The sequence below is a fragment of the Bufo bufo genome, chromosome 10, assembly GCF_905171765.1.
Source record: "Bufo bufo chromosome 10, aBufBuf1.1, whole genome shotgun sequence".
In the NCBI taxonomy this organism is placed as follows: Eukaryota; Metazoa; Chordata; class Amphibia; order Anura; family Bufonidae; genus Bufo; species Bufo bufo.
Window position 1 is genome coordinate 53,794,188 of NC_053398.1, and position 24,554 is coordinate 53,818,741.

General features: G+C 45.1%; 1 protein-coding gene across 2 annotated transcripts in view; it reads left to right on the top strand.

The window, feature by feature from the left end:
- POLA2 (DNA polymerase alpha 2, accessory subunit) overlaps positions 1-24,554 on the top strand; it is a 72,818-nt gene that overhangs the window by 17,131 nt on the left and 31,133 nt on the right. For both annotated transcript variants that reach the window (XM_040409964.1, XM_040409965.1), the window contains exons 4-10: positions 3,748-3,833; positions 3,920-3,977; positions 14,990-15,099; positions 17,561-17,757; positions 19,282-19,370; positions 20,185-20,340; positions 21,635-21,697. In XM_040409964.1, coding sequence (XP_040265898.1) covers positions 3,748-3,833; positions 3,920-3,977; positions 14,990-15,099; positions 17,561-17,757; positions 19,282-19,370; positions 20,185-20,340; positions 21,635-21,697 — 759 coding nt within the window. The remainder of the gene's footprint in view (positions 1-3,747; positions 3,834-3,919; positions 3,978-14,989; positions 15,100-17,560; positions 17,758-19,281; positions 19,371-20,184; positions 20,341-21,634; positions 21,698-24,554) is intronic.

Genomic DNA, 24,554 nt, shown 5'->3' on the forward strand with positions numbered 1-24,554 from the left:
ATTTTGACCGTTATCGGTATCGGCATCTATTTTGCCGATATTCCGATAACGTATTGGGAACACAGAACGCGCTGCTGACAGCGCGTTCTGTGTTCCCTCCGCAGCACAGGGGAGAAGGAAGCAGTGTCTCCTCCCCCTGTGATGCTGCCGCCGCCAATGGCAGGAGAGGAGACGAGACAAGAGGAGGGGGGGGGCTGTGGCCGCTGCGCCACCAATGAAGAGAAGTCTTTCATTAATTCATATACAGGAGGCGGGAGCTGGCTGCAGAATCACATAGCCGGCTCCCGACCTCTATGAACGGCAGCTGCGGTCCGCGGTAGTTAACCCCTTAGGTGCCGCGGATCGCAGCTACCGCTCATAGAGGTCGGGAGCCGGCTATGTGACTCTGCAGCCAGCTCCCGCCTCCTGTATGTGAAAGAGAGGTATCTTCATTGGTGGCGCAGTGCGCCCCCCCCCCCCCTCAAGCCCCCTAGTATTAATCATTGGTGGCGCAGTGCGCCCCCCACCCCCATCCCAATAGTAAAAACATTGGTGGCGCAGTGCCCCCCCCCCCCCCAGTATTAATCATTGGTGGCAGTGGCCACAGGATCTCCTCTCCCCTGCTCCTCCGATCGGAGCCCCGGGGGAATAGGACAAGGGTTCTAGTCCCTAAGGGGGCTAAAAGTTAGTAAAAAAAAAACACAAAAATATTAAGTATAAATGAAAAAGATTTGCCCAAAAAATAAAATAATAATACACGTTAACAATAAACATTAATTTTCAGCAGATTTGTGTAGGAAAAATTTTTTTCCTCAAAAATAAAAATACCCAGAATATCGGTATAAATTATCGGCTATCGGCCTGAAAGTTGACAAATTATTGGTATCGGCCCTAAAAAATCTATATCGGTCGATCCCTAGTACAGAACATAAAAATATCCCAGAATTTTCTACTAGACCTATAATGTCATATAAGAGAGCTCGCAATTTAAAAGACAAACTTGTAAAGAACGACATAGGCCCACAAAAAGGTGCACGTCAATCACTTTTGGCTCCTAAGAAAAGTGTCAGTTACCCGTGCCTTCACTGTGTAAACTGCAAATACATGGTGAAGGGACGTGTATTTACTCATCCCTATACAGGGGTTCTTTATACCCTTAAATTTTATTTGACCTGTGACTTGAGTTTTGGTATTAATGTTTTATGGTGCCCCTGCAAGCTTTTGTATGTGGGCGAGACAACATGCGATTTTAAATCACGCATTAATCAGAATCTCTTTTCCATACGAAAGAAGCGTAAGGATTTGCCTGTTTCACACCACTTTGCGGATATGGGCCATGCTGAAGGTGATTTAAAATTTATGATCCTTGACCATGTTCCATTACCGCGAACTGGCGGCAACCGTATGAAAATGCTGAACATGTACGGCTTATCTCGTGACATCTGTATACATATTAGACTTTGTTGAATTATTTATGTCTATGTTGGATGTTTTTCACCTGATAGGGTTATAATTAGGTGAGTGAGATGGGAGGACAACGGCTGCCGCTGGTCTCCTCCTTCTCCACTTACAATCCTCGGATGACAGTGCATCGCGAGATAGTACATCACCCGACACCATACCCGGGGTGTCACATCCTGATTTATTAGCCTTTGCTTTTGATTTACATTTCGACTAAGACGCTTGTATTAGCATTATATGCCTTACTATAGTAAACTGCTATGCGGCGTGTCAGGTGATGTTTCCATATGGGATCATGTGATTATTCCCAGGGTGACCTCATGGACATGTGCAGATACAGTTCCATGTTTCACACGGGATCACGTGATTATCCCCAGAGTGACATCATGGATATGCGCAGCTTTAGTTCCGGGACACCGTATCCATGCGGTGTTATCCGCATTAGTGTATCCGCCTACCATCGAGCCTGCCTGATTCCATACCGGGTCTGTTTACACCTGCACTGATACAGGTGATGATTATATACTGTTGATTGTCACTTATGTATTATATTATGCTATCGAATAATCACCATTCCTGGTTGCTTTTGATATATGAATTTCTGTATTGTTTTCCAGGCACGATGTTTTTCTCATATTCATATGAGATGTTTCTTTGCACATTTTCTGTACAATTTATTAATAGCCACTTATGTATGTTAATTTGACATGATCACATCAAAACCCACAGTTTTGTATGATGCATTGCTTGAGAAAAGTCGCAGCAAGTGGACTGAATCTTTTTCACCAACGGATGTGCTGCGGTGTCTTCATTTCTTTTGTAACATACACCTTGGTAAGGTGTTTTCATCGCTGGCACCCAATCATCCATTACAAGGTGTGCTGCCCTGAACTTTCGTTGTATGTGTGTATATATATATAATTAGAGATGAAAAAACGGACAGCACTCCAAGTAAAAGCTAGTGGTGTTTATTCACCCATGTGGATGGCAACGTTTCAGCTCATACAAGAGCCTTTTTCAAGCTTGAAAAAGGCTCTTGTATGAGCTGAAACGTTGCCATCCACATGGGTGAATAAACACCACTAGCTTTTACTTGGAGTGCTGTCCGTTTTTTCATCTCTAATTGACGGGGTAAGCTGCTACATCCCTGGACATAGCACCCTCCTTGTGTTTTTTCCAGTGCCGCCATTATTTTCTTATATATAGATATAGATATAGAGATAGATAGATATATAGAAGTTTTTTTTTTTGCATGGTATCGAGTATCGCAGTATTTTTCTTCTTTATCGAACTTAAAATTCTGTTATCGTAACTGTAATTGCAGTTGATATTGACTAATGCATCAGAGGGACAAGAAGTACAGTACAGCTGGCAGCTACAAGTAATGGTGCAGGCACAGCTACTGAGCTAGCGCTTTCAGTGCTTTTAATGTTGTTAATTCACCTCAACCAGGTACTTGAAACAGTAGGGCAGGGAGGGGTTAAAGGTAATTCACATCTTGATTTACATATATCCTGCTTGACTCCATTTTCCTTTACAATAACCCCTTTCTGAGCGTTCACCGCTTGCCCTGAGCCTGTTCTGTCAGGTTTCTGTTGGGAGACTCCTACCATATGAACCTTTGACGTGTATCGGAGCTCAGATGTACTTACTCATTTGGGTTTGTAATGTTTATTCAGCCCTTCTACCCACTTCACAAATCGCCGCTGTAAAAAATATTAAAAAACTTAGTCACCTAACCGATCCCCAGTTGCTGCAGTTCTGATGGAGTCCGTAATTAGAGGCGTGGCATAATATGAAAAATATTGCCGCAATGCGTGTCGGCAAATATTGTCCCTCTTTGCAATTTTGAAAAGTTGGGAGGTATGCAGTGGCCTTTCCTACATTTTTATTACAGTTCAAAGACCCTCCATGTGACGTCCATGTGCCCTAACAGGGTGTACAGACAGGGAATATTCCTAATGTATATAATCTGTCTAGTGGTGGTGGTTTGCTAGGGATAAAAAATCAGCAAATATAATATAATAAAAAATGTAGTGCTCATCTCTTGGATTCGATCCAGTGTAGATGCCCTATCTGTTCCCCAAGCTGTCCGTTTGCAAGCTGCCACATGATCGCTGGGGCCACTCATTGGTTCCACTGGTCATGTGCTGAATTGCTAGAAGGTTGTAAAGAAAGACCGATGCGGGATTGAAGGTGATTGGATATTTTCTTTGTGTATGTTGCAGGACAATAGTGGATGTAGTTTGATGTTTGGAAGTCCACGTTGCTATAACTTTCATCGCTGTGTTATCTTTTGTCTTTTAGGTTCTCAGCAGAAAAAATTCAAAACGTCCAAATTTGAAAAAAGAAAAACATTGTGGCAGCCGGGACATTAACAGCATTCAGGAGCTGTATCCTTTGTATTTTCTTCTGTCTGTGCTGCCTTCATACACTTTGCAGCTTGCATTAATGGTTTCATGGCCTTAACTTATTCCAGTATTGAGGTGGAGACTGAAGAGGAAAATCTCCTAGATTCATACTCTACTCCTTCAAAAGTGAGTGAGTGGGGTTGGGGGTATTTAGTTACATGCACTAACATTATATCCATTTTATTGCTGTATCTGAGGAAAAAAGTTTTAAATAGACAGGGGGTCTTCAAGCACTATTAGGCTATATTCACACTAGTTTTTAATGGATTTTTTTTCACTGATTCCTTTCTTAGAAACAGATGTTAAAAACGGTTCCATTCAATTGTATGAGGGCTGTCGGTTCGTAAAAAAACAGACACGATAACAGCATGTTCTACTGCCGTGGGAATAACCCCCATAGACTATATTATTGTTCTTTAAAATGTACATGTGACAGCTGTAAAATAAATAAATAAATAAATATAAAAAACACTTCTGTCACACGTTCGTATTTCATTTTCTTGTGATTGTAGCCTCAGAATGTTTAGGACCCATCCCTAGCTAGATGGGGGGGGGGGGGGTGTTAAGAGTGGTTTAATACAGTGCCAAGGAGTATTGGGGGTTAATGTGACTCATTAAAGGGGTTATCCCATGACTACTGTAAAAAATGAAAACCAGACATCATATAGGACATGACAATCTCTTTCTAACAAAGCTAGCACCAGTCCTGTACCTCACATGGATCCAGAGATCTCCACATTCATTGCTGTTCTAGATTTATACCAAGCTGGAAGCTCAAGGGGAGTGTCTTTTCTGCTGCAGCTAAGGGGGCGTGTCCATGCTCTCCCTATCACAGCTCAGAAGGCAGTTGAAGGATAAAACTGAGCATGTGCGGCCGTCTCAGTGAGCAGGTCAAAGAAATAAGAAAAAATAAACAGGAGGTGGCGCTATACTGATACATTTTATGGAATAACTCTGTGGCTATGCTAAATTACAAAAGTATTCAGAACTAGGTGCTGGTTTGAAAACTGTAGAATATTGTCGACAACCCCTTTAACCCCAGTGTTGTCATTATGTGAGATAAATTATGGGGGTCACTTATTTTTAATGTGAGGCACATGGTGTTATTACTTTAGTACTTCCATGTACCTCACATTAAGGGCTCATGCACACGAACTTTGTTTTTGCGAATAATGCGCCCTGCACTCTGTGTGTTGTCCACATCTTTTGCTACGTTCCGTGGCCCCGCAAAAAAAATAGAACTTGTCCTATTCTTGTCTGTTTTGCGGACAATAGGCATTTCTATTATGGGCGCCCGTTCTGTTCCACAAATTGTGGAACACACACGGGCAGCGGACCGCAAAACACATCACGATCGTGTGCATGAGGCCTAATAGTAAGTGACCCCATCATGTCCTCATATAATGGGCAACATGGGTTTAATGTGTGGATACATGATAAGGTTACTTACTATTAACGCAAGGCACATGGTATTATTACTTTATTACCTCCGTGTGCTGCACATTAATAGTAAGTAACCCCATCATGTATCCCGCATTTTAACTCCATGTTGCACATTATATGTGGAGGTACTTGATGGGGTAACATACAAATAATGTGAGGCAGATGGTTTTATCCACTTGGACTTCCATATGCCTCATTAATAGCCAGTTACTCCATTGTATACCAGAACAGTACACCATATATTAGTGCCTCTTAGGACGCAGTCACATGGTGTGAACTACTACAGGTTATGTTAGGCTTGGTTTTCTAGCTCAAATTTGCTGAAAAAAACCTAGTGAGTTTTTAGATTTTAATGGGTGAAGCAGCAGTTTTCTGGCAAAATCAAGCAGCCGCACATGTACAATCGATTAGAAAACTACAACAAACAACTTTCATTTGTGCCTTGGCAAATTATCGTTTTGGTATAAGGATCATGATGATGCACTTGGTATCCGTATTAAAGTCTAAATTTTGATATTGTGACAACCCTAGTTGTTAAACTGCCATTGATGATACCAGAAATCTGCTCCATCTCATGGCTGGAGTAGATTTCTGTTCTGGTGCAGATGGCAGAATTTGCGCCATATTTATTAAGAGGCATGCACCTCTCAATAAGTTGGTCCGATCTTCTGCCAGCGGGGTTTTCTCGCACATATTCATTGGGGGACACAGACCATGGGTATAGCTATGTCCTCTAGGAGGCGTTGACACTAGTAAAAGCTGTTAGCTCCTCCCCTGGCAGCTATACCCCCTCCAGCCTGGAGAGAGAGCTTCAGTTTTTTCTAGTGTCAATAGGAGCCAAGATCTCCTGAAGATTTTTTTATTTTATTTTATTTTTTTTCCTTCCTTTTTCAGATGGGAAAACAATGGACGCCTCGCCTCCCTGTTCTCCCGGGGTCGAGTTGCGCCAGTGCCGGTCACCCGCACTGCTGCCTCCCCCACAGAAGACAAGGTGGACCAGGGCAGCCTCGCTCCCCTGCATCCCGCCAGCCAAGGGGTCACCCATTCAAGCCCCCCCTTTTCCAGCGTCCTGCCACTACGGTGCCAGTAGCTGAAGGGGTGACCCTGCTGGACCAGAGGAGGGGTGAAGATGGCGGCAAGACAGAAGAGGAGATGAGTATACGGGACTAGGTGAGTATTTAACCCTCTGGGTTGGTCCCCCCCCCGCCCTCTTGGTGGCAATAGTCTGCGTACAGACAGGGCTTCAGCACAGCCCAGCACCCCTGCAGCATTCCCCTCCGGCACAGGCCGTTTGGTTGATTTGAGGGGACATAGGGGGTTAATAGATGAGGTATTCTTACTGGCGCCAAATTAGGTTGCCTTATTTACATGCAGGGAGCAGAGCGCGGCAAGGAGCGGCACATATTCCGCTCACGGACAAGGCAGCATTTACCTTTGTGCCACCAGTGGATACTACACCCTTCGGGAGCGGATGCCGGGCGCATCGCTCTTAATAAGGGTTATCCACCCTGCGTTTGGTCGGCACCGCTTCGGTGCTCCGGACGCGATTTTTTGCCGCCCTGCTTAAAAAATATGGTGGCCGTTCACACATGCGACGAGCTCCGCTCCCCGACACCTCCCACATTTACTCCCCTTGGAGCAGACGCCGTCGCGCCGCTCCGGGAAGGGGTTAACCACCCTGCGTTCGGCCGGCACCACTTCGATTTTTGTTGCCGCCCTGGTCAAATAATATGGCGGCCGGCAGGGCGGCCGTTTACACATGCGACGAGCTCTGCTTGCGGAGGAGACTCCGCTCCCCGACACCTCCCACATTTACACCCCTTGGAGCGGATGCCGTCGTGCCGCTCCGGAAGGGGTTAACTACAGCGCGATCGGCCATGCACCGCATCAGTGCTCCGGCCGGCGGGGGGACGTCCCCATTCAGTCTGGCCGGTCCGTGACACGGCCGGTGCAGCAAGGGAGGAAGGGGAAGGGCAATCTCTGAATAGCCGCGCTGCGGCTTGCTGGGGCCGCGGCCTTCGTCCCTGGGGGGAGTTCTTCCCGCCCCCCTGCTGAGCTGCTGCCGCCTTAACCCTTTATATATATATATATATATATATATATATATATTAGTATTTTTCGCCCCATAAGACGCACTTTTTCCTCCCCAAAAATGGGAGGAAAATGCCCCTGCGTCTTATGGGGCGAATGCTGACAGTTTAACATCGCTGGATGCGATGTACGGAGCGGGGGCCGGTATACAAATATAAAATGTATTATTGAATTAAAAGTTATTAAACATGCCCCCCTCACTCCTAATAGTACCGTATATCCGAATTTCTTCTGTATAATGCCGGCAGGCAGGACGGGCGGGCGGCAGCGTAACTCCCTGATGTCACGTGCCTGCGCCGCCTCCTTTATGAATGAAGCAGGCGGCGCAGACAAGTGACGTCACTGAGGGACGCGCCGGCCGCCCGCCCCGCCTGCCGGCATTATACAGAAGAAATTCGGATATACGGTACTATTAGGAGTGAGGGGGGCATGTTTAATAACTTTTAATTCAATAATACATTTTATATTTGTATGCGGCGGGGGGCACGGAATCTGTGGATGGCACAGTTAAGGGGTGGGGGTCTGTGGATGGCACTGTTATGGGCTGGGGGGGGCACTGTGGATGGCACTGTTATGGGGTGGGGGGTCTGTGGATGGCACATATATAACAGTGCCATCCACAGATTCCCCCCCCCCTGTAACAGTGCCAGCCACAGATCCCCCCCCCCCCCCCTGTAACAGTGTCCGTCATCCACAGATCCCCCCCCCCCATAAGTGTCCGTCATCCACAGATCCCCCCCCCCCATAAGTGTCCGTCATCCACAGATCCCCCCCCCCATAAGTGTCCGTCATCCAAAGATCCCCCCCCCCCATAAGTGTCCGTCATCCACAGATCCCCCCCCCCCATAAGTGTCCGTCATCCACAGATCCCCCCCGCCCATAAGTGTCCGTCATCCACAGATCCCCCCCCCCATAAGTGTCCGTCATCCACAGATCCCCCCCATAACAGTGTCCGTCATCCACAGATCCCCCCCATAACAGTGTCCGTCATCCACAGATCCCCCCATAACAGTGTCCGTCATCCACAGATCCCCCCCATAACAGTGTCCGTCATCCACAGATCCCCCCCATAACAGTGTCCGTCATCCACAGATCCCCCCCATAACAGTGTCCGTCATCCACAGATCCCCCCCCATAACAGTGTCCGTCATCCACAGATCCCCCCCCATAACAGTGTCCGTCATCCACAGATCCCCCCCCATAACAGTGTCCGTCATCCACAGATCCCCCCCATAACAGTGTCCGTCATCCACAGATCCCCCCCATAACAGTGTCCGTCATCCACAGATCCCCCCCATAACAGTGTCCGTCATCCACAGATCCCCCCCATAACAGTGTCCGTCATCCACAGATCCCACCCATAACAGTGTCCGTCATCCACAGATCCCCCCCATAACAGTGTCCGTCATCCACAGATCCCCCCCCATAACAGTGTCCGTCATCCACAGATCCCCCCCATAACAGTGTCCGTCATCCACAGATCCCCCCCATAACAGTGTCCGTCATCCACAGATCCCCCCCATAACAGTGTCCGTCATCCACAGATCCCCCCCATAACAGTGTCCGTCATCCACAGATCCCCCCCATAACAGTGTCCGTCATCCACAGATCCCCCCCATAACAGTGTCCGTCATCCACAGATCCCCCCATAACAGTGTCCGTCATCCACAGACCACCATTAGTTCCAAACCCACCAAAAGCACACCTTTTTGGTTAAAAAAATGTTTTTTTCTTATTTTCCTCCCCAAAAAACCTAGGTGCATCTTATGGGCCGCACCGGCCCATAAGACGCACCTAGGTTTTTGGGGAGGAAAATAAGAAAAAAAAATGTTTTTAACCAAAAAGGTGTGCTTTTGGTGGGTTTGGAACTAATGGTGGTCTGTGGATGATGGACACTGTTATGGGGGGGATCTGTGGATGACAGTGCTGCTGCTATTTTTCGCCCTATAAGACGCACCGTCTTATAGGGCGAAAAATAGCAGCAGCACAGTCAGACCACGTGCAATTCCCCCACAGAGGCAGGCTTCTCCTCCACGATACATACTCAACAAATGACGAGGCAGCACTTCCAGCTTTTGGTGACAGGGTGACGACCCCAAAGCTTTATTCCCAGCAACGTTTCCGCCTACTCAATGAGGCCTTTGTCAAGCTATAGCTTGAGGAAGGCTCGTGTGAGCTGAAACGTTGCAAGATTTGCCATACTATGGGTGAATAAAACTTTTTGTTTTCATCACTACTTGGAGTGCAGTCCTGCTTTCTCTACGTATACTATTGGGGACTGCCGTCACCCCATCCTGGACTTTGCACCCACATCCTGGCTTGTGCTCCCGTTGGACTTTTTCTTTCTTCTCCACCTGCGCCATACAGTGAAGGACCACTGCAGGTTCCCAATCTGTCCTACTGGGCCGTTTGGTTGATGATTCTCCACCTGCACAATCCAGTGACGGACCACCGCAGGATCCAAATCCGTCCTCCGGAGCCGTTGGTTGATTATTCTTTACCTGCGCAACTCAGTGAAGTTTCTCTGCAAGATCCCAATCCGTCCTGAGGGGCCGTTTGGTTGATCATTCTCCACCTGCGCAACTCAGTAAAGGATCCCTGCAGGATCCCAATCTGTCCTACGGGGCCGTTTAGTTGATAAATTCTCCACCTGCCCCATACAGTGGAGGACCCCTGGGATTCCCAATCCACCCTCTTGGTTGTTGGTTAATAATTATCCACCTGCGCGATCCAGTGGGGTCTGCTGGAATCTCCCATCCACCCTCCGGGGTTCTTTGGTTGATAATGCACCGCCTTCGCAACCCGGTGGAAAGACTTCTGGGAGTTTCCGTTCCACCCTCGGGTGGTTTGGTTGATAAGTCCCCGCCTACGCAGTCCACAACTGCCAGGGACGAGATTCTGAAGGGTAGTTCTACGCGCAGGAGAACCGCAGCAGGATAATTTTTCTCCTCAAATATTTCCGCTCCCCTACTCTTCCTCCCTAAAAATCATGCTCAGACACACCCTCCCTCACTGGGGCGGGTCCGTCCAGGAAGAGGGGAGAATCTGATTCGGAGTCCGAAGCAATCTTAAGCGATTGCGTCTAGGTGGCCTGCAGTACTGTCGTATGCATTTTCCACTTCCTTTGGTGGTGTAACTGCACTACTTCAGGATACAGTGCCTGCCTTATACATTGTCCCCTGCCATAGGTGGACTAAGTACAATGACTTAGGGTTTGAGACCTGCCATATGCAGATCCATCGGTGGCGCGATGACATTGTCACTGGTTACATTATGTGCTGTATGCATTTCCACCTTAGTTGCACTATTGCACTCCACGGGGTACAGGACTCGCCATATCCGCTAGTTCGCTGTGGGCATTCGCCCTCTTCTTAGGTGGGGTATTCTCCCTACCACTGACCAGTATTTGCCGTATGCTCATACTTTCCTTAGGTAGCTAATTACTCTACCATTGAATACGGTTCCGACTGTCCGCTATTATTCCATAGGCGGAGTGTTGCACATCACCGTGCTTCTGTCGCATTTTCCCCTTCCGCTAGTGATCCACTAGCGAGGAGTAACCTAACATCTGCGGAACCACGGCTCTAGGTGCCTTCGCTTATTTCCAAGAGGGCGTGGCTACAGTTGGTTCTCGCAGGCGCCTGACACTCTTGCCCTAGTGTTATATGGGTGCCACACCAGTGGATACGGTGGCTATTCATCGTTGCATCCTTTTGGTGCTGGTTTCGCACCTGATTATGACTTACTCTGTCTTCCAGGGGGTTCCTAGCATCACTTGTGGGTCTTACAGACCCCCCCCCCCCCATCTTCAGGGGCCTCTGTTGCTCCGGTCGGTCCTGATATTGTCTGCGTCAATACGTAATACATGCTCCTTTGTACTTGCCTAGTGAGTACGTTCCAGCGGGTCGGCTCTTTTCGCTGACTCCGAATGCTCTATCCACCGCTCCCCATTCTTGGGGGAAGTGGTTATGCTGGCGACTCTGATTTAGCTCCTACAGCCTGTTTTCCTTCACAGGGCGGCTTGTCGCTGATGTTCGAGTTCTTGGTCGCTGCAGTGGGACACCCCCCTCTGGTAGGTGTCCTGCCCTGGAGCTAGCTTGGCAGTTGCGCCTGTTCAGCGCCCAGGTAGGGTTCTTTCTACGGATAGTATCTTGCCTCTCCCTCAGTTTTTGCGTTGCAGGGGCAAGCGCTGGCTACCACTGTGGTAGCGGTATTATTTTCCCTATGTGCTTGGGTTCTTACTGCACAGCCCCTCGCTAGGCGGTGGACTCTTTACCACCGGATAGGTGGCTTCTACGGGTGTTCCCTCCTCTGCTGAGATTTGGGATTGGCATTGCAGTGTGACTTCCCTTGCCTGGTTTCCTTCTCAGGCGGAGTTCTTTTGGCACGGCCGCTTGATCTTTGGCTACTTCTGTATAGAGGTCCTGGTTCTCCTTGGCGGGAGTTTTTTCCCCTCCTTCTCAGGGTTTTACGGAAGGTCCGGATGGAGGACATTCAGACATATCCTAGTCGCTCCGTAACTGACTCGTCGTGCGTGATACGCCGACCTCGTTCTCCTGGAGACGTCACTGCCACTCAGAGACGTCCTTCTTTCAAGAGGTTCAGTCTTATGTGACCTTTTCAATGATTGCGTGGCTACTGAGACCGCTGTTCTTACGTGGAGGTTTTTTTTCCGACAGATATCTTCCTCACTGATTCAGGACAGGAGTTCTGCATCGCCAGTATCTATTTTGGGACCTGCAGGTCCTTCTGAGGCTTCTCTGAAGCCAAGACGTCCCCCTCACTTTGGGTTTTTTTCTCCCTCCCTTCTACTTTAAGGGTTGGATCTTTTTGTTTAGCCCTTGTTTCCTTGATGGGTCAGGCGTTGGCGCTTCTGTCTTGGGCAGCCTTCCAGGTTCCCTGGTGCCGTGGGAATCTTCTTTCAAGGAGCGGCACATGTGGCTCCTCTGTCTCTTCTTTACAGCCTTGTGATCTGAATATGGTTTCCTTTCCTTCGCGCCCTACGGAAGGGAGTCACATTATGGACGTTGTCAGTGCTCTACTCATTATTAGCAGCCTCCAGTTCCTTTCGGCGTACGGACCCCCTTTTTCCGTCCGGAGGATCAACGGGGATTGGTGGCCCCCAAAGGGCGACTGCATGTTGGATTCGGTCTGGCAGTGATGCAGCTTACTGCGATCGGAGCAGGGCTCCACCCTTAGGTGTCACGGCTCACACCCCAAAAGTGATGGGCGTTTTCTCGGGTTAGGAGAAATCGCGCTTTGGCTGCACAGTAATGTGAGGTGGATCCGGTCACATGTTCGCAAGCGGTTGCCAGGTGCATACTTATGCATCTATGGTCGCTGCGTGGGCCGCGGGTCTGCAGGCGACAGTTCTTAGTTGACTGCACGGGCTTGCTTCATGGGTCTGTGGTTTTTTCCCTCCCTGTTGGACTGCTCTCGGACGTCCCATGGTCTCTGTGTCCCCCAATGAATATGTGCGAGAAAACAAGATTTTTGTATAACTTACCAGTAAAATCTCTTTCTCGCTCTTCATTGGGGGACACGGCACCCACCCGGTATTGTTGTTCGGCCACAGTTGTGGCTGTTGCTGGTTGGAACCTGGTTCGGTTTTTGGCATTGTTGCTGTTCCACATTGTTTTGTTGGTTTACTTGCTTCTCACAAACTGAAGCTCTCTCCCCAGGCTGGAGGGGGTATAGCTGCCAGGGGAGGAGCTAACAGCTTTATCTAGTGTCAACGCCTCCTAGAGGACATGGCTATACCCATGGTCTCCGTGTCCCCCAATGAAGAGCGAGAAAGAGATTTTATTGGTAAGTTATACAAAAATCTTGTTTTTACTAAGACCAGCGTGTGAAATGCTGGTCCATGGTAAATGACCCCCAATAAAGGCATTTTCACATAGATGTAGAAAAGTTCCCTTCAATCTTATGATACAGGAACCCAAAATCTAGAAGTTGGGTAGATCTATCTATACATAGTCAACTGTGTAAATGTTGTCTCCCTGTCACAGAAGTGTTGGGTACATCGATGTTTTCCATGATTATAATTGGGGTCCATTCACACGTCCCCATAATGGGTCCACATCTGTTTTGCAATTTTGCAGAAGGGGTGTGGACCCATTCATTTTCAACACTGTGTGCTGTCCACATCCGCAATTCTGTTCGGCGACCCCGCAAAAAAATAGAACCTGTCCCATTCTTGTCTGCTGGAAGGGTCAAGAAAAGGCATTTCTATTATAGTGCCGACAATGTGCGGTCCGCAAAATGTTGAATGCACATGGCCGGTGTCCGTGTTTTGCGGATCCACAATTTGCGGACCGCAAAACAGTTGCAGACGTGTGAATGGACCCTGATGGTTTAAGTATGACCCTAAATGCTTCCTTGCATACTTGTAGCTATATTCCCAAAAATGTCCTCATTCCTGCCGCAGCATCCTTCCTCAGGAATGTGTCGCCTGTAATTGTTCTTTTTTTTCTTATTAAAACCAGATGGAGAAACTTATTTTTTTTTTTTCTAATTGGTTTAGATTTACTGACACATTATTATGAGAGCAACCACTTGAACTATAGACCCGATAGACAGGAGATGTTCATTGACTTCTGTAAAACTTTTCTAGTCATGCTCTTGTGACTTGTGTGAGGTCTTTGTTTAGGGACGTGGAGTATATAAGTTGCGACGATAACCTTATCTTTTGTTACCTAAAGTTGTATCTTTCATTATGATCCTGCCAGTGGTGATAATGAGATGACTGATGTGTACAGAACAGTCTGTAAAATATTAGTCTAGTGGCCAGTGCACAAACTGCAGGAATTTTTTTATTTTAATTTTTTTTATATATAGTGCCAAGGAAAATGAGTTGGGTGGTACTATTGCTCCTTGGGGAAAGTGCGCCTTGGTCAGTATGAGGAGACTTATAGGCCATACATGTTCCTCTGGAATTCTGGGAAGAAAGGGATGCAAATGAGCTCTTAGCGAACTCCGCCTCTAATGCCACCAGATGTACCGAGACAGCTGTCTGCAGATGTGATGCTGGCTTATTTATTATCCAAGTCATGTCTCAAGGCCTGTTTAAAGGGTCGAACATTGACTTAAAGGAGAGCTGCCTTACATCGTGTGGTATCAGGCAGAGCTTGTTAAGAGCTCAGTTACATCCCTTTCTTTCTAGGAAAATAATGGAAATGTATGGATCTCTTTTCCAAATTGCATTATGACTCTGGTTGCCACCAAATCTGTAAGTTGTTAAAGTAAAAATCATAACATAGGGAAGTCAAATGCATCTGAGATCATGTTGGGCAATGAGTAACAAGGCAGACAATGATTGTCACAGGAATGGCAGTGAGCAACATTACATCTGCAGGCCAAGATATTTGTATTTGCTTCTTTTCCAGGACTCTTCATCCGGCTCCTCTCCTGTGTAACTAACGATCCCTTTCACTTGTATTGATTCAGTAAACAGACCATGAATGTTTGTTTTTCAGTCATGTCTGAGATCCTCTGCAATAAGCTCTCTTATTAATGTTTGCATGTTGTTTTGTACTTTCGCTCACTGTTGCATGGATTTATCTGATCAAACTGCAGTCATTGAGTGCCTCCTTTGTTTCCTCTAGGGATCCCAAAAACGCAATTTATCAACACCAGAGAATCCACAATCAAAACGTGTTCCTGCCATAAATCGGAGCCCCCATCTTCTCTTTTCACCAGCCAGCTTCTCACCCAGGTATATACGCATTTCATGTAGGTTTAGCCTGGATATCCAGTGAAATTGGTCTATTAACGTTAATAGATCAGTGTATCCCAACCTGGTCCAGGAGATGGTAAATCTGAAAAATAGAACACTGCAATATTTGGTATGTTCACATGTGGCACATTTATTGCAGGAATTTTTGTGACTGAAAACATTGATCAAACATGTAAATAGAGTTATTTCTGCAGCTTATGCATAGATTTCCGCAGTCCCCATTGATATGTATGAAAAATGCTCTAAGGCCCCATACACCTCATCTACAGTTTCTGGCAGAGAACAGCCTGCCGGAGTTCATCGTATCCGGCGTTGCCCGATTCAGCAGGTCACTGCCCAATCCCTATTGATTGTAATGGTATCTGGCAGTGGTCTTGCCGCTTTCCTGCATGAATGCCAGGTTTTGACTGGACAAATACTGCCGCATGCAGCGGTTTTTGTCCTGCTGATACCTGGATCATCTGACGGAGATGTGAATGCAGATTTCTGCAGCCAGTCTTCTTGTGAATATACTATGGAAGTGTTGCCACCATGAAAACAGTATTTCTAGTTTCCCTTTTTGAGATGCAGTAGAATTGTGAGATCTGATTAAAAACATCTAAAGACAACTCTGTGCTCAGAGTCTAAAGGGATGAGTAGCTGTGAAGACGCCATTACTGAGAATAGGAAATTGGCAAAGCTGGCAGACTATTTTCACTTTTGGAAACTGTTATCAAGAAAATGCAGTGCTGTCTGCAGGCAGCATGCTATAGAGCAGGAGGAGCTGGGCGGATTGATGAATAGTTTTATGGGAAAAGATTCAGTAACATTTTGTTTAATAATCTCTTGCTCAGTCTGATTGTTAAAGTCCAGGACTCGGTCCTGTCAGTGACTGACTGACAGCCTTCCCTCCATGACTGTGTATACAGAGAGCTGTCAGTCACTGATAGGAGCGCCTCCTAGACTTCAAAGCCCAGAATGAGCAGGAATTTAACAAATCAAACTATACATCAATCTGCTCAGCTCCTCCTGCTCTATAACATGCTGCCTGACTCCATGATCAACTATATTTTTGACTCAGATACTGGTCTTGTAACCTTGATTTTGAGGCCTCCGTTTTTTTAGGTTTCATTTCATAGCAGAGACCTTGAGATGCCAAAGATGAGAAACATTCCCTAATACCCTATTTTAGCAACTACACACCTCGAGCAATTCATCTAGGGATATATTGGGCATCGTCATCCCAAAGGTGTTTCACAGAATTTACTAGAATTGGGTTGTAAAAATCGAAAACGACATGGTTCCAGCTCGTCTTGGCAAAGACAGGGGGCACATACAGAACATTTAGTGCCACAGGGGAGCTACTAGACAACAAATAATAGTGTGCGAGTGAAATTACCATGTTGGTTGGATCTGTGTTTGAGACATTGTAGGTTGAGTCTAGTTTCAATTTACGATGGCCCAGAAAAGACCATTGTATGTTGAAAATATTGTATCCTGAGGGAGCATTGTACAGCTGATATTTTGTGTAAATGATCAGTTACCATTAGGGATCGACCGATTATCGGTTTTAACGATGATATCAGCCGATATTCAGGATTTTGAACGTTATCGGCATCTATTTTGCCGATATTCCGATAACTTATCGGGAACACAGATCACGCTGCTGACAGCGCTCTCAGTGTTCCCTCAGCAGCACAGGGGAGAAGGAAGCAGTGTCTCCCTCCCCCTGTGCTGCCGCTGCCACCAATGAGGAGGGAGGAGGGGAGGGGCTGTGGCCCCTGCGCCACCAATGAAGATAACTCTCTCATTAATTCATATACAGGAGGCGGGAGCTGGCTGCAGAATCACATAGCCGCTCCCGACCTCTATGAGCGTTAGCTGCGATCCGCGGTAGTTAACCCCGCACCTCAGGGATTAACTGCCGCGGATCGCTACCGTTCATAGAGGTCGGGAGCCGGCTATGTGATTCTGCAGCCAGCTTCCGCCTCCTGTATATGAATTAATGAGAGAGTTATCTTCATTAGTGGCAGCAGATTTGTGTAGGAATTTTTTCATAAAAAAAAAAAATATATGAAAATTCACAGAATATCGGTATAAATTATCGGCCTGAAAGTTAACAGATTATCGGTATCGGCCCTAAAAAATCTATATTGGTCGATCCCTAGTTACCATTCCCTTATTCATAAGGGGAACGTTCGTGCCCAGTTGTCAATTTTTGCATATATTTGCAGGGAGCATTATAGGCAGTGCACAGTGCTGTATTGGAAGATGCTCCATTCTTGTTATTTAATGGTAGAATTACTAAAATGGTTAGGCCAGGATAGACAACCTTACCATATAGAACACGTGGGGGGGACATGAAATGGTAAATTGCTATGATTGGTGTATGATTTATAATTTAAAAGTGGGTACATCTAAGTAAGCCACATTTCTAAATTCCCTGTCTTTACTGCATAAGTGCCACCCCATCACAGAAGTACAGCTCTCGCTCAAACCGTGGTGAAGTGGTGACCTCTTTCGGAGGAGTACAAGGAACTTCATGGAGTGGTGGGAATGGCACACAAACGAAAGTAGAACTCATAACCCTAGAAGAGGAGGAGTCACTGACCAAATCATACAAGTACATGTTCCAGAAGTTGACGGACATCAGAGATGGTAAGTGTTAAACGACAGAAAATGATTTGATGGCTTTGATAGTCTTCATTTTATTGTTTGAGTAACTTGGTGTGAATATAGCCGTAGATATTAGATTTGATGTCTGCAGACTGTGATCAGGGAACATGCTGAAGTAACATGCATAGTATTCCAGTGAAGGGAGATCAGCATTGGTTTGCGTGTTTGGCAGCTGCTTATCTCCAGGGAAAACTATAACAGGAGATTCAGGACACTGGCATCTCCAGAAACATTAGACAGCCATTGGATCCCGCTGTGGTTGTGATGACTGCCATCAGAAGTCAAATATCTAGCCTGACATCATCATTGTGTGGAGCAAGGCTGACTTTGTTTTGATAAATGTAGATTTAGGGCTTGTGCCCACTCATGGGTTCTGTACGCCCTTCTGGATGCATGCAGTAGTAATATTGCACACATAGACTTCTTAGGGGCCTTACTGTACCTCCAAATACTTAAAATTTGATATGGCGGCATGCTGAAAATGTATCTGTTGGATTTCATGAGAAACTGACAGGAAAAAAGGAAGCATGCTCAGGGCTCCAGATGGCGACCAAAATTTGCAGATGGCGACAAGACTTTTTAGTCTTGTCGCCATTTGCGACTGTACCGCCGCGCTCCTGCGCAGCCTAAGTTCTCTTCGGTAGCACAGTTTAGAAGGAAGGAGTCCCTCCCTCTCCACTGTGACACGGCCGCCACTACCACCAATGGGGATATAGCAGGGAGGAGGAGGGGAGGAGCTGTCGCCACTGCGCCACCAATGAATGTAAAACAGAAGTATAGGCAGCGGTATCACAGACCCGGCCTCAATAACAGGGCATGCAATACGTGCAAATTAAACCCCCCCCCCCCCCCTGTTATATGGTGGCCACAGGGTCCCATCCCCTCCAGTGGTGGCAGTGGCAGATTATACTGCTAGGGCTCAGATCGGTTACCATAGCAGCCAGGACGCTACTGAAGCCCTGGCTGCCATGTTCAGCTCCCTGCTGCTGTGAGCACAGAGCAGCAGGGAGATGTGAGATCCTGTTCACCCTAATAGAGATCAGGGTGAATAGGACAAGGGATGAAAAGATCCAGGTTATAGTCCCTAAGGGAAGAAATGGTTATTAAATAAAAAGTTTAAAAAAACACCAAAATACTAAAAGTTTAAATGGGCCCCCTTCCCAGTTTTACATAAAAAATTTACAAACAATAAAGAATAAACATATTACATATCGCCATGTCTCAAAAAGTGTGAGCTATTAAAATATAAAAAAATATTTCCGCTCGGTGAAGGCCGTAACAGAAAAAAAACCTCTAAACCACGCAATTTGCCATTTTTAGTCACCTTGTCCCCCAGAAGATGTGAGAGGTATGTGGTGCTGTTTTCTCCTATATGTAGAGCTGGCTCACTACTGTGACCTGCGTCTCATCTTCTCCAAGTCCTTTTTTTTTTATATTATATGCATTTTAAATTTGGCGACTAAATTAATGTCTTCACTGTTTCTCTGCCTGTGTGTCCCCATATAGCGGTGGCAAGTAAAATTGAAGAGCTTGGCGAAGCCCTGAAGAATTATTTCCATATTGAAGAGTTTACAGCTGTCTCTTTTCCAGCTCAGGTAAGTGTGTGTCAGTGTGTTCCATACCCGAACATCACTAAAACGCAAATAGTTTCCCACAGCTTATAGTATTGCTGCCTTAAAGGAAATGTGTCACCAAAATTTTTATCTGCCAGTTAAAACCAGATAGTGGCACAAATCCTCTTTTTCTAATCTGTTTTTATTTTCTGATCCTCATTGACTTCTATGGGAGAGTTTTCTAGGCATGCTCTGTGACCTGTGCAGAGGTCATTGGAATAGATAAGCTTTGCCAATCACCTGTTGTGAATGGTGGATCCTGTGTTGTCTATACATTATAGGCATGCTTAGAATAATATATAACTGCAGTAAAGTGATTTGTATAAACCAAGAAGTAGCGCCAATTATTAGACATAGTGGCCAGTGCGAAAACCAGGGTGGATAAAAATCAATCATTAAAAAAAAATAATAATAATAAAATCTGATATTTTATTTAAATTGGATTTTTTTTTATATAAAATGCTTTGTTGCCTGCTATGCTTTTATTATATATATATATATATATATATATATATATATATATATATATATATATATATAATTTTTTTTTTTTTTATTTTTTTTTTATTAAAATAAAAGTCAAGCCCTATTTATTACTGAAAAAAGTATTTATATTACCAAATGGGAAGTTATGGCTTTCTAAGACCTATGTATTAAAAAAAAAAAAAAAAAAAAAGGGGGAATGCGCCTATCCAACTGGTTAAAACTTTTATTCACATTTTCTGTTTGAAAACTTGCTAAACAATTAGTCTAAATTCTGATATTAGTGTTTTTGTTTCCTTTTTTCTGTCATTAGGAGACTGTCACCGTGCTTGGCCAGATTGGCTGTGACAGCAATGGGAAATTGAACTCTAAATCTGTCGTTCTTGAGGGAGATCGGGAGCATTCATCAGGAATGCAGGTTCCAGTGGACTTGTCAGAATTGAAGGAATATTCACTGTTTCCTGGACAGGTATTGATAAAAAAAAAAAATCACTTTAAGCTGTCTCCAATGACTGCTTAATTCAGCCGGTCCTGCAGCTATGATATCACATATTTCATCCATGTGACTGCTACAGCCAAGCCTTGGCCTCAGTGGTGATCTTTGCGTGCATGGCACGCTGAGGCTAGTGAATAGCTGCAGAGGTCACATCAATGAGGGTTATTTTGTAATTTTGCACCATTTCCTGCTATTATTTTACTTGCTTATAATCCTGGACAAACCCTTTTCAGGGTTATATATATAGATAGCAAAAGGTCATCAATATGATCGGCTGTTACCAGTGTCTTTGATTCCAGAAAGTAAACTGCATATGGAGAGCCCTCTCTGTGGGCACCCGCACCCTGGAAAAAGTCTATGGTGTACCAATATGCCTTTAGACTTTTCCTGCCATTCATCAGCACAGGACGCACTATGAACAGCACAGGCAGCACATTGAATGTAGGCACGCTATTATAGCTAAATGATAAAGTACATGGAAGATGTAGTATTCAGGTTAGATGATCGTGTTGGCACTTTGCAATAAATAAGTGGTTATGGGTTGCAGTTTGGGCACTCGGTCTGTGAAAGGGTCACCATCACTGCCCTAGGCCATATGACGTCATGTTCATCGTTCACATGGCCTAGGTGCTGCTCAGCACTAGGGATGAGCGAATCGACTTCGTTTCGATGCTGTACAGAGCGAGCGCTCCGTACAGTATTAGAATGTATTTGCTCTGATGAGACTTCGCATAATAACTTCATAAATTGATTTATACTGTAAAAAAAAACATTTCCCAAACTCTGGTTCGGTTCCAAGTAGTACTTCAGCTCATCAGAGCGAATACATTTTAATACTGTACGGAGCGCTCGCTCTGCACAGTATCAAAACAAAGTTTTATGTGAATCGACTTCAGATGTTTTATCCGAAGTCGATTCGCTCATCCCTACTCAGCACCATTGTAGTGAATGGGGCTGAGCTGCGATGCCAAGCACTGCCGCTGTTCTTGGTAAGCTGAGAGATGGCTGCTGAGCTACTGTGAGGGCCGGTGCCTTCTCAGACAGCTGGTCAGCGGATGTGGGACCCCCATTGATCAGATACTGATGATCTATAGGAAACCAGTTGAAAAATAAAAAATCTCAGAAAACCAAATATTGGCCCGGTTTGTGGCACACAGGCAAATTATTGTACCAATTTCCTAGTGGGCAAGTCATATCATCTCATAAGACTTTACTAATATTCATACATCATTTCCTACTCAGTCTCCAAGTGTCTTTTTTGTTTCAGGTTGTAGTAATGGAAGGGACAAACAGCACTGGAAGAAAATTTGTTGCTTCAAAACTGTATGAGGTTTGTATGTGCAATGATGTATTTTTTTTTATTGACTTTGTGTTTCATTTAACCCCTTAACGCCCAGCGCCGTATATGTACGGCGTGCTGATTGGGCGGGTGCAGGAGCTGCACCCGCCTTATCCGCGGCAGGGGTCCGGCAGGCACTGATAGCCGGACCCCTGCTGTATGCGCCAGAATCGGTGAAATCACCGATGCCGGCGCATTAACCCCAGCACTGCTGTGGTCAGCACTGACTGCGACACGTGCAATGTCCGTGCAGGGAGGAAGCAGCCATCGAGTGAAAAAAAAAAAAAGTAAAAAAATAGCTATAAAAAATAAATAAACATTTAGGTTTCAAGTAAAAAAAAAAAAAAGTCTTTTTCCTAAAATAAAGTAAAGAAAAATAAGGAAAAAATAAATAAAAGTAGACATATTAGGTATCGCTGCATCCGTATCGACCGGCTCTATAAAAATATCACATGACCTAACCCTTCAGGTGAACACTGTCAAAAAAATAATAGTAAAATATTTTTTTTAGCAGTTTTTAATCACTAAAAGCGATCAAGCGATCAAAAAGGCATATGTCCCCAAAATGGTACCAATATAACCGTCACCTCATCCTGCAAAAAATGAGCCCCTACCTAAGACAATCCCCCCCCAAAAAAATAAAAAAAAAATATGGCTCTGACTATGGAGACACTGAAACATAATTTATTTATTTTTTATATTCAAGAATGCTGTTATTGTGTAAAACATAAATAAAAAAAGTATACATATTTGGTATTGTCTTGTCTGTAACAACCTGCTCTATTAAATACCACATGATCTAACCTGTCAGATGAACATTGTAAATAACAAAAAATAAAAAACTGTGGCAAAACAGCATTTTTTTTTTTTTTTGTGATCTTTCCTCACAAAAAGTGTAATATAGAGCAACCAAAAATCATATGTACCCTAAAATAGTACCAACAAAACTGCCACCTTATCCCGTAGTTTCCAAAATTGGGTCCTTTTTTTGAGTTTCTACTCTAGGGGCTGCATCAGGGGGTCTTGAAATGTGACATGGCAGCTTAAAATTATCCCAGTGAAATCTGCTTTCCAAAAAACCATATGGCGTTCCTTTCCTTCTGCGCCCTGCCGTGTGCCCGTACAGCAGTTTATGACCACATATGGGGTGTTTCTGTAAACTACAGAATCTGGGCCATAAATATTGAGTTTTGTTTGGCTGTTAACCCTTGCTTTGTTATTTGAAAAAATTGATTCAAATGGAAAATCTGCCAAAAAAGTGAAATTTTGAAATGTTATCTCTATTTTCCATTAATTCTTGTGGAACACTAAAGGGTTAAAAAAGTTTGTAAAATCAGTTTTGAATACCTTGATGGGTGTAGTTTCTAAAATGGGGTCATTTTTGTGTGGTTTCTATTATGTAAGCCTCACAAAGTGACTTCAGACCTGAACTGGTCCTTTAAAAAGTGGGTTTTGGAAATTTTCTGAAAAATTTCAAGATTTGCTTCTAAGCCTTCTAACGTCCCCAAAAAATAAATGGCATTCACAAAATGATCCAAACATGAAGTAGACATATGGGGAATGTAAAGTAGTAACTATTTTCGGAGTTATTACTATCTTTCATAAAAGTAGAGAAATTGAAATTTGAAAATTGTCTACAAACCGGATTCCAAAAAAGTTGGGACACTAAACAAATTGTGAATAAAAACTGAATGCAATGATGTGGAGATGGCAAATGTCTATATTTTATTTGTAATAGAACGTAGATGACAGATCAAACGTTTAATCCGAGTAAATGTATCATTTTAAAGGAAAAATACGTTGATTCCAATTTTCACGGCGTCAACAAATCCCAAAAAAGTTGGGACAAGTAGCAATAAGAGGCTGGAAAAAGTAAATTTGAGCATAACGAAGAGCTGGAAGACCAATTAACACTAATTAGGTCAATTGGCAACATGATTGGGTATAAAAAGAGCTTCTCAGAGTGGCAGTGTCTCTCAGAAGCCAAGATGGGTAGAGGATCACCAATTTCCACAATGTTGCGCAGAAAGATAGTGGAGCAATATCAGAAAGGTGTTACCCAGCGAAAAATTGCAAAGACTTTGCATCTATCATCATCAACTGTGCATAACATCATCCGAAGATTCAGAGAATCTGGAACAATCTCTGTGCGTAAGGGTCAAGGCCATAAAACCATACTGGATGCCCGTGATCTCCGGGCCCTTAAACCACACTGCACCACAAACAGGAATGCTACTGTAAAGGAAATCACAGAATGGGCTCAGGAATACTTCCAGAAACCATTGCCAGTGAACACAATCAGTGCCATCCACCGTTGCCAGCTGAAACTCTACAGTGCAAAGAAGAAGCCATTTCTCGCTCATATCATTGGGGGACACAGGACCGTGGGTATAGCTTGCTGCTGCCACTAGGAGGCGACACTAGGCTGAAAGCTGTTAGCTCCTCCCCTGCAGGCTATACCCCCTCCAGCCTGGAGAGAGCATATCAGTTTTTAGCTTAGTGTCGTAGGAGGCAGACCTCCCTGCTTTGCAGGGTGGCGTTTTTATTTTTTCTTCTGATTTTATTATTTTTATCTTTAATTCACAGACTACTGGAAGGGGGCACAGGGTCGCCTGCGTCCCTGTATCCCCAGGAGGTTGGCCGGTGTATCTAAGTCACCGCCTTGCCTCCCCCAAGAAGGCAAAGTGGACCAGGGCAGCCTCGCTCCCCTGCTTCCCCCCAGCAAGAGGGCCACCCTCTCTTCAGCCCTTCTCTGCCCGGACCCCTGTCGCATGGTGCCAGCGGTCATAGGGTGGCCCTGCTGGTGTTGCATCATAGGGTGAAGAACACAGATGAAGACAGGTAAGTA